General features: G+C 37.0%; 2 protein-coding genes across 2 annotated transcripts in view; both read left to right on the forward strand.

Annotated features, from left to right (window-relative positions):
• LOC128506971 (CMRF35-like molecule 6) overlaps positions 1 to 15,960 on the forward strand; it is a 72,417-nt gene that overhangs the window by 39,075 nt on the left and 17,382 nt on the right. The gene's annotated exons all lie outside the window — the stretch shown is intronic.
• On the forward strand, positions 656 to 14,102 carry LOC128506574 (CMRF35-like molecule 9). Its single transcript, XM_053477098.1, has 6 exons — positions 656 to 695; positions 1,384 to 1,704; positions 2,903 to 2,992; positions 9,584 to 9,682; positions 13,326 to 13,357; positions 13,449 to 14,102. Exons 1-6 carry the CDS (start codon positions 656 to 658, stop codon positions 13,680 to 13,682), a joined length of 816 nt encoding a protein of 271 aa, XP_053333073.1. The 3' UTR covers positions 13,683 to 14,102.

A 15,960-nucleotide genomic window follows, 5' to 3' on the forward strand; every position in this document is an offset into this window, starting at 1 on the left:
CCTATGTGTACGAATTTTATTTAAATCCTGCTCAATAATAAATTTTAAACTCACACACTCTAAACTCTAACTTCATATTGTCACTCATTTTCCAACTTTTTCCAGCGTCTCGTCTGTGTATCACCTGTTTTCTTGTCTTTCTCCTACTGTTACTCCATCTCCCTGTGTGCTGTGTCTGTAACCCCGCCCGTCACCTCCTGCTCTGCTTCCTACATGTTGCTTTGATAGAATAACGAAGAGAAAAAAGAAACAAAGCATCATCCAGTCAGGATCACTTTAAAGAGCCGTAACATTCACGACGGACACATCACTAGTGACAGTAATGAGTGACAGGAAGCAGATCATGTAAAGTGGATGGTGAAACAATTTATCTCACTAACACTACACTTAATCCTAGAGTAGCTGAGCACACACACACACACACACACACACAAATGCGCACATACACACACATGCACACGCGCACACACACATGCACATTTCCTGAGTGGTTTTCTGTCGCTGGCTCAAATGTGGAAGTGGATGAGGCACTTTCTACTAATATCACACAGACACACTGTAGAGTCACAGAGACAGAGACAGTGAGTGTGTGTACGATAATTATACATTTTAAATTATTATTATTATCTGAGGAGTTTGTGAGTCTGGATGTAGAATGGAGATGGTCCTCATCTTCACCTTCTGCCTGATTCTAGGTAAGTACAAACACTTCCAAATCCTCATCAGTCTCAGTGTTCAGTATCAGTGTCACATTAAAGCTTTGCACTGATGGACATTTAGCACAGAACTTTTATAGAGAGGTTCCAGTGTTTAAAGTAGTGAAGTTCTCAGGGGTGCTGAGAGCTCCTGGTTATCTTCAGAAGCACACAGAGGAGCTTCCACTTCACTTACTGCATGAGGAAACCTACATGTTCAAGTCACCTACACATGGGAACATTATCTCTACTTATTTTCAGTGTAAAATTGACTTTGAAGAGTTTGTGTATCTGTATACGAGCTGAACAACAGTCCTTAACTACAGGTTATGTGTTTAAAGATCAGGACTAATGCTTTATCAGTGCAGTCGGCCTGCAGTCTCATCTCTCTTCTTCCTGTTGTTCAACACAGAATGTGAGTTTAGTGTTTTCCATCGAGTCTAGCCGAGAGCAGATAGTCCTGTTGTAGGACGTGTAGGATTTAGATTATTAGTCTCTGAGTGTTTGTTATTTAAAATCCCTGTATTGGTTTCTCCTACTGTATGTGTATCTGTTGTACCTGTCTCTTCTCTTACACGTGTCACAATGTTTACACTTTAATATTCCTGGATACTGAGCTTCATTTTGGTCTTATATGTTACACCATGGTCCTGGATCATATTTCATTCCACTGTATATTATTCTCCAGTTGGTACTGATGCTGTAACTACAGTAACTGGATACAGAGGACGATCAGTTCAGATTAAATGTCCCTACACATCTGGATATGAAAAGAACAACAAGTATCTCTGCAAAGGTAAATGTCCCTATGTTGGGTATAGAGACGTTCCTGTTCAGTCTGGATCTTCTGCTAAAGACTCCAGATTCTCTCTGTATGACGACACAACAGCCAAAGTCTTCACCGTCAACATCACTGATCTGAGACCAGAGGATGAAGGAACTTACTGGTGTGGGATAGATCAGACAGGGCGTGATAAATTCACAGAGATTCTACTGCTGGTTAAAACAGGTGAGTGTTACACAGAGGAGAGTAAAATAATCCTACATTAATTTATTAATCATGAACATATTGTCATTGAGCTTTTGTAATGTCATACAACGACTTATACTGTTTGCATTACGATTTACATTTACATCTGAAAATCTACACAGCTGATATTCACCAACATCTGTTAGCTACATAAGGCATTAGCTTAGCCACAGGGATCTAAAGTGTTTGTGCTAAGCTACATAAGGCAGTATGTTAGCAGGATTAGCAGTGTTAGCTACATGCTAACCTAAAATATATAAGTGACATTAAAAGAGAATATTTCACATCAACCAGTAAAAGCTGGTGAAAAAAAGGAAGAAAAATAAAATAATAGTTTAATATGATTAGAAGGAGGATTATATAAGACTTAATAACTTTCTGGCACATGCCATTTTACACACACACAGGAAACTCACTGGGTCTGTGTGTGTGTGTGTTGGGGGCGTGGCCTTGTGAGTAGATTACCCTGTGAGTACAATATGGGCGTGTCCTGTCTCAGGTCATTATTAGATAATAAAGTGAGACAGAAAGAAGTAAATACAGAAAGAGAAGACGGATCTGCTTCTCCTAGGATTCATACAGATTACATAAACTTAGAATATTTATTTTTGATTTAAGTTTATTATGAATATTTGTTTTTTATTTAAGTTGCTTCATTTAATCTTTCTATAGTTATATTTCTCATGTCTGTGTGTCTGCAGTATTCTCTGGGTTTCAGTTTATTTTAGTGACGTGTTACAGAAAGATAGTGACGGAGACTGAGACGGCTGAAAGCGAACCCTGTTTATTTTCTTTATTTTACGAAAGCACAGTGTTTTGTGGATATTGTGAGTGTACAGAAATAAACGTAGAGCCTTTACAGAGTCACATGATGTATTACACTTAATATATGATCAAAAAGGACTGAGAATGTTTAGTTCTTTCCATGTTTACTGGAAAATTCTTTTTTTATTTGTCCCCCTGACAGTGCCGCAGACCCGTAAGTGTTTAAGCACCGTGGACAATGTAGAACAGAAATTATTTATCAAGTTTGTGAACTCGGGGATAAATGAGGATTATTGATTTTAAATCTAGATCATGTGAGTCTGGAATTTAAAAATAGACTATTTATTTTATCTTTCAGATTTTCCTTCCATCAGTACTGACATACACTCCACACACTCCACATATACCACAGATGACACATACATCACACACATCACACACTTTACTTTAACACATTCCATGAGTCCATCAGTACATGCTGAGAACACACCCTCAACAACAGGTATAAACTTCTTCTTGTCCTCTTCATCACTTTTCTCTCACATCACTCATCATGTCTGATTTTTATTTCAGCTAATCCACTAAATAATATTATCCAACCAAACTCCACCTCCTCATCTCAGGGTTTGTAGAATATCATGTGTTTTTGAGCCTTTTCTTATATAAATAAATGAAAGTAACAATACACAGATTAAACAGTGACAGGGAAAATAGCCACATCTGGGAGATGTAAATGATTTAAGCATCGGCTACAAGCTTACTTAAAAAAAAAAAAAAACTAAAATAAAAATAAAGATAAAGTATATATTTTCCCACAGCTATATTGTGGGTGTTGCTCAGGATTTCTGGCCTGGTGTTCAGTCTGCTTGAGGAAGTAAAATCACTATAACAACCCGAGTGGCTTCTGAAATTTAAAACTGCTGCCCCAGTGACATTCCTACCTATTATTGTATTATTGTACTTCCACATGTGTGGTATTTATCAGGGCCGTGCAGAGACGTTTAATGGGGTGGGTGCTCAAAGTTAAAAAAAGATAGAACAAGATGAATAAAAACAACAACTCACGTTCATGACGAATCTAATATGGAATTGCATCATACTGTATGACTGTCATCAGGTGGGGACAATGCAAAGCACATGTAGTCTATGTTTTACCTGATGGTGTACAATGTTGCTGTTGAGGGATTACTGCTGCTCCTGCTGCTGATAGTGCTGGAGGGCAGGGCTGTGTTGTTCTGAGACTGTAGACATTAAAATGTGCCTAGTTAGCTGATTAAAGCAGTGCTTTAAGATAAAAAAAAAAAGTAAAAAGATTGGTGACAATGCTTGGAACCATAAGGCAACAGATTAAAAAAAACACTGGAAAATAAACTGAAACCAGGATTAGTAGTACAAAAGACAGCAGTGGTCATGGTAGGGTGAGAATGTATTTAAAAAAATCTATACAGACAATGTGTGTGTGTGTGTGTGTCCTTTTAGCACCTTCTAAACATCACAGAGCACAGAACATCACATCATCAACTTTAAACGGGAGGGATTAGATTGTAGAACTGTAAAATCTTATTTCTTTCTTTCTTTCTTTCTTTCCTTTATTAAAATATTAAAATACAACAGTAAAAAGATAAACCAAAAGGAGGATAAACATTTTATTAATCAGAAAACAAAAACAACACAGGGTATGTTTTGGAAAGAGCAGGAAGAAATAAGATGCTTTTCATGTCCTGTCTCAAATTATAACAGTAACTTTCTGTTTGCTGAAATGTCCCGAAAAATGTCAGTGACATTACTGTGGTTGACTAGAACATCCTTCTCAACTGCCAAAAAAGAAGGTCTGACAACCTCTCCTCTGAGCAAAGGGTGCGAAGTTTGTTTTTAACTAGTTTTAGTTTTGAGAAAGAATGCTCAGTTCACAGTTGCTGTGGACACTGGAAGTGTTCCATATGTCTTCTGATCTTCCCCAACATGACTGAGCTGCTGATGTGCATTGTTTTCTTTGACCACTGACAGAATGGATGCCACACTGACTGGTGGGGCCATGAGTATGAAGCATGAAAGACCTTAAAGTTTGTCTGTAATTTGTCTTCCTCCTTAATGTCATAAAACTCGCAGAGTTTCTTTACAGCTTGGTGGGCCTCTTTTAAGATTATTTTCCGTCTCTGGGGCTGTCAGGGTATGTAAGGCATTCAAGATTTCCAAGGTGGATTTATCTTCTCTTTTAAAGCGTCTCAGAAGCTCCTGTGTCATTGTGTCAACAAAAACATTAACACGGTAACACGGTAGTATTCTTGGGAAGTTGTGAAAGCATGGTCATCAGCAGTAGCTGTTCTGGTACCAAACTTAGACTTTGCTGGCTCTTTCCTCCTCCGAGTTTGTCGAGGGACCTCAGATGGTTGGGTCCAGGGCCACTGATGCAGCCTTTTCTCTAGCCTGTTCATAAATTTTCTCAAACTCTTCCTCTGTTCTGCTGTGGTCCAGGCTCTGCAAAACACCATCAACAATCTTGCTGCAGCCAGGTCAATGTCTTTCTTCTGCAATGCATCAGATGCAGTAGCAGTCACTTGGAAGATGGGACAGATGATCTCCAGACACAGGATAATTTAAAATTATGCTTTTGAGAAGGATCATTGCATCACCTGCTGAAGAGTCTGAAGGATCTTGCTGTAGTATTTCCTCCAAAAACTGCATGACAGTTGGGAGGATCTTCCTCATTGTCTTGAGGGCAGCTTCTCTGCAGGCCCACCTATTGTCTGACAGCTTCTGCAGCTCCAGTGGGCGCTGATCGGGGTGCAACTTCTCCTGTATTTTAATAAATGCAGAGTGTCGTTTGGATAAATTGGCCACAAAAGTGTAAATCTTTTCAATTAGGTTGAAAAAGCTGACAAAACACGTTTGACTTTGTGCTCTGTACTTAAACCAGATTAAGGCAGTGTGCCTGACAGTGGACATTTAAGGCCTTTTGATTTTTTTTTTTTGTATTCTTGACAGAAGTTTCTTAAAGCGCCCGTTCACGTTTTCAGCCCCATCATAACCCTGACCTCGGATGTTGTCAATCTTTAGATTATTTTCTTTTAGTAGAGCCATCACTAGCTTTTCACTAACTTTTCATCTCTAGTTCTTGACTCCACATTACACACCTGAAGGAAACGCTCCTTGATTTCCATGTTGTGCACATATCTGACAACAAAGGAAACCTGCTCTGTGTGCGACACATCTGTGGTTTCATCCATCCTATCAGAAACCGGATAGAAAAGGTTTCACATTCTTGCATTTCTGCTTGGATGACACGTCTTACTGATGTGGCCAAGGCTTTGATTATGTCGTTTTGACTTCTGTTTGAGAGGAGCGAGATGAGAGGTCTTTTTCCAGGTCCCTGTTGCTCTTTTATGGCATCAAGGTGTAATTTAATTACTCTGTCATACTTGCTGAACAACTCAACTAACTTTAAGAAATTTCCTTGATTTTGGCTTGACAAGGTCTCATCATCTCCCCTGAAAGGCATACCCTGTCTTGCTAGGTAAAGAGTGATATCTATCAAATGAGACAAAATTTCTTTGTTTCTCTCTCTTTTTTTGTTTTTTTTGCAGCTTCCCACATGGAAAGAACCTATATGAGGATATATGCGCATATATGAAACCTATATGCAGTATATATGCACATATATCCTCACCTATATGAGAATATATGCGCATATATCTTCACCTATATGCAGTATATATGCGCATATATCCTCACCTATATGAGGATATATGCACATATATCTTCACCTATATGCAGTATATATGCACATATATCCTCACCTATATGAGGATATATGCACATATATCTTCACCTATATGCAGTATATATGCACATATATCCTCACCTATATGAGGATATATGCACATATATCTTCACCTATATGCAGTATATATGCACATATATCCTGACCTATATGAGGATATATGCGCATATATGAAGCCTATATGCAGTATATATGCATATATATTATAATATATATGCTGCATATAGGCAAAATTGAGGTGCATATATGTGCATATACAGGCCATACAGGTCTCCTGTATTGCTTCTTTATATCCACATATAAGCCCTATATGTACATACAAGATATGTCTCCTATATAGCTCATGGCAGGATCTGGTCATTTTAGCTCATATCTCACTTTGGCAACTGTCATACATGATGCGCTCATATTTTCTATTATCAAGGCAATAACTAAGAACTAACTAAATAAAAAACACATTTTAGAATTTCTGTCGCATTATCTGCTAATGACCCGAGGCAGGACACGCCCACACGCCAATCACACGGAAATCAGTCCGGCTAATTTACATACTAGGCCACGCCCCCGGACAAGGAAACTCTTCAGAATGTTCTGGAAAGTGGGAGGAGTTTACATTTACCTCAGAAGAAGACTGTGTGGCCCTGACGACGAACGGGGAGCATTTTGAAGAGAGAATCCAGGAGGACACACTGGGTAAGTTATTAAGTCTTATATAACTCTTATTCTGATAATATTAAACTAATAATAGTAAATATTTTCCTCACTACAGCTAGCTCTTGTCAGCTTGTGTGACACATTGGCTTTCAATGCCATTTACATAGTTTAGGTAAATCATGCTAACATGCTGCCTTTCTGTATGTAGCACAAACATGATATTTCCCGGTGGCTAAGCTAATGCCTTATGGAGTTTACAGATGTTTATAAACGTTTTAATAAATAATCATTTATTATTATTATACTGTCTTATTATATTTGTCTTTTCTAGATGCTACATTGAAGAAGTGGCCGGCAGCCACCCGAGGGCAGACAGGCACATCTATCAATTCAAAGCTCACGAAGCTGAGAAGGTCCTCAAAATATATATATGTTTTCTTCCTGTTGAGTTTTTTTGTCTTATTTTTGTTCTTTTGCTATTTGATTGTTCTTAAAAAAATAAAAAAATAAAATTTCTACATTTTGGGCTTTTATTTATGTTGTCTAACAGCTATAGATTTTAATAATTTTACTAATATCTAGGTAAAAATATAGGTGCATATATATGCACATAGGTACATATATGCACGTATATATGTACGTATATATGTACATATATATGTACATATAATATAGGAAAACGGCCAATTTTATATATGTCACATATATGTCTATAGGTACATATATGCACGCACGCATATATGTACATATATGTACATATAATATAGGAAAACGGCCAATTTTATATATGTCACATATATGTCTATAGGTACATATATGCACGCACGCATATATGTACATATATGTACATATAATATAGAAAAACGGCCAATTTTATATATGTCACATATATGTCTATAGGTACATATATGCACGCATATATGCACGCACGCATATATGTACATATATGTACATATAATATAGGAAAACGGCCAATTTTATATATGTCACATATATTAAAAACCTATATCAAACCTATATTAAAACATATATGTTTTATATAGGTTTTTTCCGTGTGGGTTGTGACACTTGGTCAGCTACTTCAAAAGCTTCAAAAGCTTTAAAAAACTTTTTTTAATGAGTTCCACCCCACCATACCACACATGTGAGTCTCTGAGTACCTGTGCTCTTTAATCCTTTCTAAAGCCCTCCTCCACCGACTAAACCCTTCCATTTTCCAGGTTTTGCGACTTATGTACTTTTCATCATTTAAGAAAAGATGGCAGCTAAAACACAACATAGCATCAACACTTGGAGAATACTCTAGCCATGGATTATTCTCATACCACTTCTTTTAAAACGATCGTCCCTCTTCATTCTTTGGATGTTCGTAAGAAATAAATATGGATAAAGAGAAATACTAAAGAAAATAAATTTAACTTGTAAAATAAAGGCCTAATCATACTGTATGTGGAATTGTATGACATGGGCAGGATCAGTTGGGTGTGCAAGTCCAAGTAGGTTTGAGAATGTCTTCTCTATGGCTTCACTGGCTTCACTCTCCTCCTCTCTGGGCTCTGTCTCATTCTCTGACTTTCCCACTCCAGTCTCTTTCTCCTGTGACTCAGTCTTTGCCTTGCTTCCTCCTTCCATCTCCTCATCTGAACTATCACCCTCCACTTGCTGTTTATCTGAGAACAACGCACAATTTAATATCACATTAATCTATTATTTAATTATCTACACTTAACAACTTTGGCACCTAGTCCATGATAAAGTAATGATAGAAAATGGTATAGAACCAAAATATTGCAACTGTTATTATTTTACTGTTTATTATTGTTTTTCTTCTTGAATACCTCTACAATGCAACAACTGGTACATGTGTTAATGTTACCTGTGCTCTTTGTAATCCAACGGTTGAGGGATCCACTGCCTTTAGCAGCCTCACAGCTCCTTTTGTAGCTGTTTCTTCCTCCTCTCCTTACGAGGCATGTCTGGAATATTTGTTACATTATTAGTATTAATTTTTAAAAATCCATACACATAAAACACACAAACATGCACATGCAGTGCTTATTAAATGTTTAAACTGTAGAGATACAATCATTTTACTGCTGTAATGTCAGCCTTTTATCTAATTTTTAATATAAACCTAATATCTGTTAATATATATTTTTTTGAATATCATAAATATAATAATCCATAATTATGTAATCCATATTAGATAGTTTTTAGTGAAATAAAAGCCCTCCAGAAAAGAAGGGAAAGGTCCTGTAACTTACTAAAACGGTGGACAGAGCTACAAACCCCCTGTAACACCCTTACCCAGTTAGCTAGCGGTTATTGACCACCACTACTTGTGCAGTTTATAAAAGGACACCAACTTGCAGAAAATTTGCGTGCACTTTGCGAACTCATACTCCTCAAGGGCGAGCATTGGTTAATAGCAGTCATGTGACTAATGCAAGCCAGATCCTTTTATTTAGCAAAACTGAAATTAATAGTTACATTTTATTGTTGAGGGGCAAAGACAGGGTTCCACACGCACATACACTTTATATAAAAAAAATAAAATAAAAATAAAAAAAAAACACAAGAAAAGGGCACTTGCTGTAATTGAATAACTGTTTGGTTAAAATTAGAATCTAAATGATCAGAATAATGTTTTTTTTGCAGGATTTCCAACATCCATTCTCATCATTACTGTGTCTGTGGTTCTGATTCTCTTTGCTCTTATATTGACTGTCACGCTACAGAGAAAGAAGAAGACTCGAGGTACCGCAGACACACACATGCATGTTTAGTTTCAGTTAAATAACCAGTTTTTTACTTTATGGCTGTTTGATTTGACCAGCGCCTGTGCAATGAGGACCAGCACTTAATGTCAAATTAGATAACCAAAATATTAAGAATTGGGGGCACAGAAACACAGATGGAGGATACCCAGTGGCTAGGCGAGGCGGCACTGGGACACTAGGGAGGCAGGAAACACTGAACAGCTAGAGACACAAAGGGGCTATGGCTAGAAGCATGCTAGTTAGCTCAACATAGATTTTAGCTAAACACACTCCTAGCCAAACACACACCTAACTACTTACCTGATCTAGCTAAACACACATGAAAACAAGGGGACAAGAACCGCAATCCATACATACACAGATAACATGACGGAATCAGCTCCACACACACACAGAACATCTACAGAGAAACATTGCCAATATGAGAGCCCAAGTCAAAAAAACATGAATCAAAATATAAACTAAACAAAGAACAGAACAAAATGCCCACACAAATGACAGCGGTTAACCCAAAAATGCTCAGTTTTCCAGACTAAACAGCTATTTATAGATGGATTAATGGCTACCTCGGTTCAGGTGTGCAATCGCATCACCTGACCGAGATGCCTGCTGGGAAACTGAGTCAGCCAACAAAAAACTAAAACTAAAAACAGCGACCTCTGGTGGTGGATCCTTACATGTTAAAGAGAGTTTTTCCAGAACCTACGGAAATAAAATCCTAAATCCAGGATAGTGTCAGTGGTTGAGGGATTATGAAAACACTATACAAACATTTTTATTGGTTTATGTAAAGTCTAAAAGAAATCTTTTCATTGTAGGCTAAAAAAGTTTGCATTTTCACAAAGACCTATAAAACTAAATTATTTTTAATTTATATTTAATTTCATAACTTGTACAGTAGGTAGTCAACCAGAATTCCTAATATCGCAGTGCTCACCACCGTGGCAAATTGACAGCGGCCAATGTAAATCAGTCACATTTCAATGTCATTCGTGAAATGATAGCCACATGGTGCAAAGGGACATTTAATAAAAAAATATCTGCAATTGCCACAGTTTTTAATTTTAAGTAGAGCTTAAGGCATAAAAAAGTCATAATATGTTGTACATAAAAAATATTACAGTGATGATAATTTCCACATCAACATTTCCACTTTATACAACAAACATGAAAAATCTGAATCAGAGCTATTGATACAGTACAAAAAATATGAGCACACAGCAAAATCTCGTGTGGGGGCCCCTGAGGGCCCCGTGTCATGCCAAGGGCTCAAACTTATAGTTTTTGAGCAAAAAGGATGTGGTTGCGGGGCTTAGCCACACCTCATGTGGTCCCCCCTTTGTGCATAAATTAGCCCGGTGTTTCGGCTGTCACTTGGGACCCATCCGGTTGGAGTTTTTAATACCTTTTCTAAAGTATTTTAGCATGAGCTCGGTTTATGCTACCAATTTCCCATGTTCACCAACATACTTGGAATAAAGTCAGCTTTAGATTGACATTAAACATTACATATTTTTACTCACTCATTCCTTCATTTATCTCATAAAAGGGGTTTGTAAATTCTGATTACACCTTTTTACAAGTTATGCAGAATAATCAAACAATATACACAGGAATAAAAGATACTGAGTAAATATATGTAAATACATTTTGCCCTACTGGCACACCTTAAAGATGTTTAAAATAGTGTATGCCTTTGTTCATTAAAAGGCATGTGCTCTGGAGGTCAATAAGTGTCCAGGTGTGAGTTGGTGGTTCCCTCCCAACTCCAGGTGAAGCTGTAAAACTGTCTGCTTTGTTTACCGGATCACCAATTTACACCCTTGTTTTGGGGATTTACGTATTTCGAGGCGCCTTGTGAAGTTTCCTGCAGCTTCGTTTTATAGACACGCCTTTATGATCGCGAATCAGATGATGGTGTTCTGGAATGTGATCCACTGACTTTCTCTCTCTTTGGGAGCACTGTTCATGGCTACAAAAAGTTCCATAGGGTTAGCACCAGTTATCGCAGGACAATGATCACCTACAGTATACTACTGTATTTTTCACTGCTTATATTTAGTTTGATTTGATTTTAACCAATGTTATGTGCTATATGTGTGTGTGTGTGTGTGTGTGTGTGTGTGTGTGTGTGTGTGAGAGAGAGAGAGAGAGAGAGAGAGAGAGCATATATTGTGATTCATCCAAGGTTACTAAAGCCTGGCTTACTACTAGTAATAAAATTATTTTAATGTAACCCATCCCAATCACAAAATCAGCCAACGATGTAAACAGATTACACAACAAATTACATAGTTTTATTGGACATGGTTGTTTTGGAATGTTCAGCAAAATTGTCCATTGAGATTTCTCACCTTACCTTTCTCACCTTCCACTCCTCGCAAGTGAATCTTTGTTCTTTTAATGAAGTTCTTAAAAACCCAAAACATTTATTTATACTGAGAAAAAAATGTTATGGGTCACATAAGCACAAACCAGCACAGATACATGTGATCGAGTGTTTAACTGTTGTTTTCATTTGTTTTATGACCAAAAATAATCTAGCCCAACTCTTTGACTATTTAGAACAAAGTTGTCTCTATTAATAAACCTATTTAACACAAAGTATGTAAAATACTGTTTTGGGAATTCTGGGATGTAAATTAACTCCATTGAAATTTGTTAGCATTAGCCACTGTCTGCCTGTATTACCATCTGCATTAAATTAACCAAGAATTTATTTAATATGCTTTTCATACTAATGAGTTAAGCGATATAACACTCATATATAAGCATTAGTTTACCTCTGAAGCCAAACTACAACTTGCCGAGTACTGAAGACAACACCTCCACCCCCCCCCCCCCCCCCCCCACCCCCAACACACACACACACACAATCGTTAACCAATAAATACTTTACAATTTTTATTCAGCTTTTGTTAACTAAGTGCTCGCGCTACTGTGAAAAGTCACGGGCAAAGTGGGGAAAATATAAATTCGGTTATAGGCGTTTAGCTCGCTAGCTCCTGTACATCTATCCTCAGCTTGTGTCCCTCATGAACTGCATCACATTATATTCCAGTCACAGAAATAATCTGCAGATTACCTCTTACCCAAAGAATAAATAAATGCTGAATTTATCTAAATCCAGTCAACACTTATTTGCATTTTCAGAGAGCAAAAACACTCTTCTTATAACTTTTTCGAGTAGGTGCAGCTTTTTGTAATAGCGACATTAATAGTAATTTTGAAGCTTTAGCAACTTTTTAAGGAAAAGAGGAGTGACATTGTGAGTTTGTGACACTGACAGTAAGCTGTAATGTTAACTCCAGACTTGGTAAACAGACCATTAAGTTCTCTAAAGTTACATCTGACCGCTGCTGGTGTTGCCAGTCATATTTAAAACAGCGATAAAAAACTAAACTGGGAAATAAATTGTAAACTACCCCAAACAGATGTGATTGAAACTCAGCGCAGCTAAATTGCTGGCTTGTGTTAACGTGTTCTTGTGAACAATGCACCATCTAGTGGTGGCCCCAGGTAAATGAGTAAATAGGAATTTAATGGGCGTGCGCCAACGCTAGGAGTCTGCACTATGTATTTACTTAAATTTAACTGTATCTCTTTTCATCTTTCTTCAGGCTCTGAAACAGTGACACAATCTCCCAGAGAGGTACATAATAATGATTTACTACAGATATCACTTTCACACTATACTTTAATTGTTCTAATTTAATTGTGATGAATTTTATTTAACATTTCAGACAAATGAAGATTATGAAAATAATCAAAATGTTCATCCTGTTAATGGAAGAGAAAATGTCACTTTATCTGAATCTGTCTACCAGAGTCTGAACCCAGCCACCAACCAATCAGATTCAGTCTACCAGGGTCTGAACCTAACTAATAACCAATCAGATTCAGTCTACCAGAGTCTAAACTTAACTAATAACCAATCAGATTCAGTCTACCAGACTTTGACTGTTACTAGCAACTGATGAGACTCAAGACGCCTCTGCTCACCATCAAAGAGGGTCAGGATTCAAAAGTAAAAGTAGCAGTGTTTATTGTGCCTGCAAAATCCATAATAATGTTCTGAGGATTATTAACCTTAATTGTTTTCCTTTTTTTTGCATTGCTTCATATAATAATAATAATAATAATAATAATAATAATAACAAAGGATCTTCAACCTGCAGTCTAAATTTTACATGTGTTGCCAAGTCTGCATGTACTTCTGCTCTAGATACAAATTATTATTATTATTATTATTATTATTATTATTATTAAACACCTTGCTTGTAGTTTGTCCAAAAAACATTAACACAAGTACTATATTAGTTTCTATTTTATATTTTTTACACCTTTTATTTGTATACTTGGCTTATGAATGTAAAGCTGTTTGAACACCTTCATGACATTTTACAAGTGTATATTGGAAACACCCTTTAACACAAAAAAGTGTCATATGCATCATATTAATTAATTAATAATTTGTTTAATGTAATTAGGTAAAACTGTTTTTAAGTTACTGTGTGTACTGTACTCATGGCTTATGTAGCCCACAGAGTGACTCTATCACGTTCAATAGAGTATGGAAGATAACTATGAATAATGAGTAGACTAGATTCAGTAGGTTCTAGGTTTGGAAAGGGCCAAGAGTTAAGTGATGCAGTGAGTCAGAAACACAAGACACAGTAGTAAAAATTAACTATTTGTATTTACCATTTGTGTGTGTATGTTTAACAAACATCAAAAATGGAATTCAAATTATATTACAATGTTTCCAATGAGAACTCTAGTTATACATTTAATATGTAACTACAATACAAAAAAAAATAAATAGACCTGGGTCTAATAAAGCCTTAGTACTCCACTTTGGACCATCACGTGAATTTTAATTTGGTTCGTTATTGTGTGTGGACACTAGTGATGGCAAGTTTGAATCATTTTAATGACTTGGTTCTTTAAATTTTGTTCATCAAGATGAATGAATCTTTTCTTAAATCATTTAGTTTATTTCATTCTTTTTATCCAAAATTAAATAAAATGTTGCATTTTTAATAAAAAGACCCCAACACGTCTGCATACACACATTTTGTCTATAGTTCAATTAATCAAAATATTACAATACAGCTAAGGATATATTATAATAAACAGAATGGGTAGCTCACCATCATATCTCCTAGTCTGAGTTGTTTGTTATTTTAAATCTACTGCACTGCATAGCGTCTATGGGAGTCATGTGACAAACAAACGAATGATTCGGACCAAAAAGACTCGAGCAGTAACTACTCATTTCTGTTTCCTGTACGTAACCTACAGATCTGGGGCCTCATGTATCAACGCTGCGTACGCACAAAAACTTTGCTTACACCAGTTTTCACGCTCACGGTCGGATTTACTAACAGTAAAATTAACGTGAGAATGTGCGTTCTTCCACGCCGCATCAACCGGGATCATCCGCATGTCTAGCAGGTACCCCTGTGCCAGGGGTAGCTCAGTGGTTAAGGCATTGGACTACGGTTCGGAAGATCCCACATTCAAACCCCACAACCACCAAGTTGCCACTGTTGGGCCCTTGAGCAAGGCCCTTAACCCTCAACTGCTCAGATGTATAATGAGATGAAAAAAATAATAATAATGTAAGTCGCTCTGGATAAGAGCATCTGCCAAATGCCTAAATGTAATGTAAATGTAGCCTATATAAGGTTTCCATACCATGCAGTTGACCAGCCAAACATTAAATCGCAATTTGCAGCGATCGCCGGTTTTCCTAATGTAATCGGAGCAATCGACTGCACACACACTGCTATAAAGGCACCCTCTGAAAACGAATTTGCATACGTGAAATGGAAACATTTCCAATTAATAAATGTGCAAATAATATGTGATGCTTAAATGCGCCTAACAAATGTTGTGGCAAGGTGGCCTAGGTCAACCCATGATTCATTCATCCTCACAAACAGCATGGTTGGGATGAGGCTCCAGGTAGGCAGGGTGCGCGATGGGTGGCTTCTTGGTGAGTGATGTATTTAAAGAAATGATTCCAGCTATTTTAGCAGATTCCTGATTAGCGCCATCTGCTGTTTTGAAAGAGGAAGTTGCTCCATTGCATTTGTGAGAAAATAGGTTGGCGCATTTGTAAGAAAATAGGTTGGCGCATTTGTGAGAAAATAGGTTGGCACATTTGTGAGAAAATACGTTGTGCGCATTTGTGAGAAAGTCGATTTTTTCTTTGCAAAGCAGATTGTGTTTGTTTGCAAAATGCTGCAT

The sequence above is a fragment of the Clarias gariepinus genome, chromosome 18, assembly GCF_024256425.1.
Source record: "Clarias gariepinus isolate MV-2021 ecotype Netherlands chromosome 18, CGAR_prim_01v2, whole genome shotgun sequence".
Lineage (NCBI taxonomy): Eukaryota > Metazoa > Chordata > Actinopteri > Siluriformes > Clariidae > Clarias > Clarias gariepinus.

Excerpts from the sequence above, each read along its gene's own strand:
- LOC128506574 (XM_053477098.1), top strand. The coding sequence starts at position 656 with ATGGAGATGGTCCTCATCTTCACCTTCTGCCTGATTCTAG. Across the intron at positions 1,705-2,902 it reads TCTACTGCTGGTTAAAACAG|ATGACACATACATCACACAC; the intron begins GTGAGTGTTACA and ends CATATACCACAG. Across the intron at positions 2,993-9,583 it reads GAACACACCCTCAACAACAG|GATTTCCAACATCCATTCTC; the intron begins GTATAAACTTCT and ends TTTTTTTTGCAG.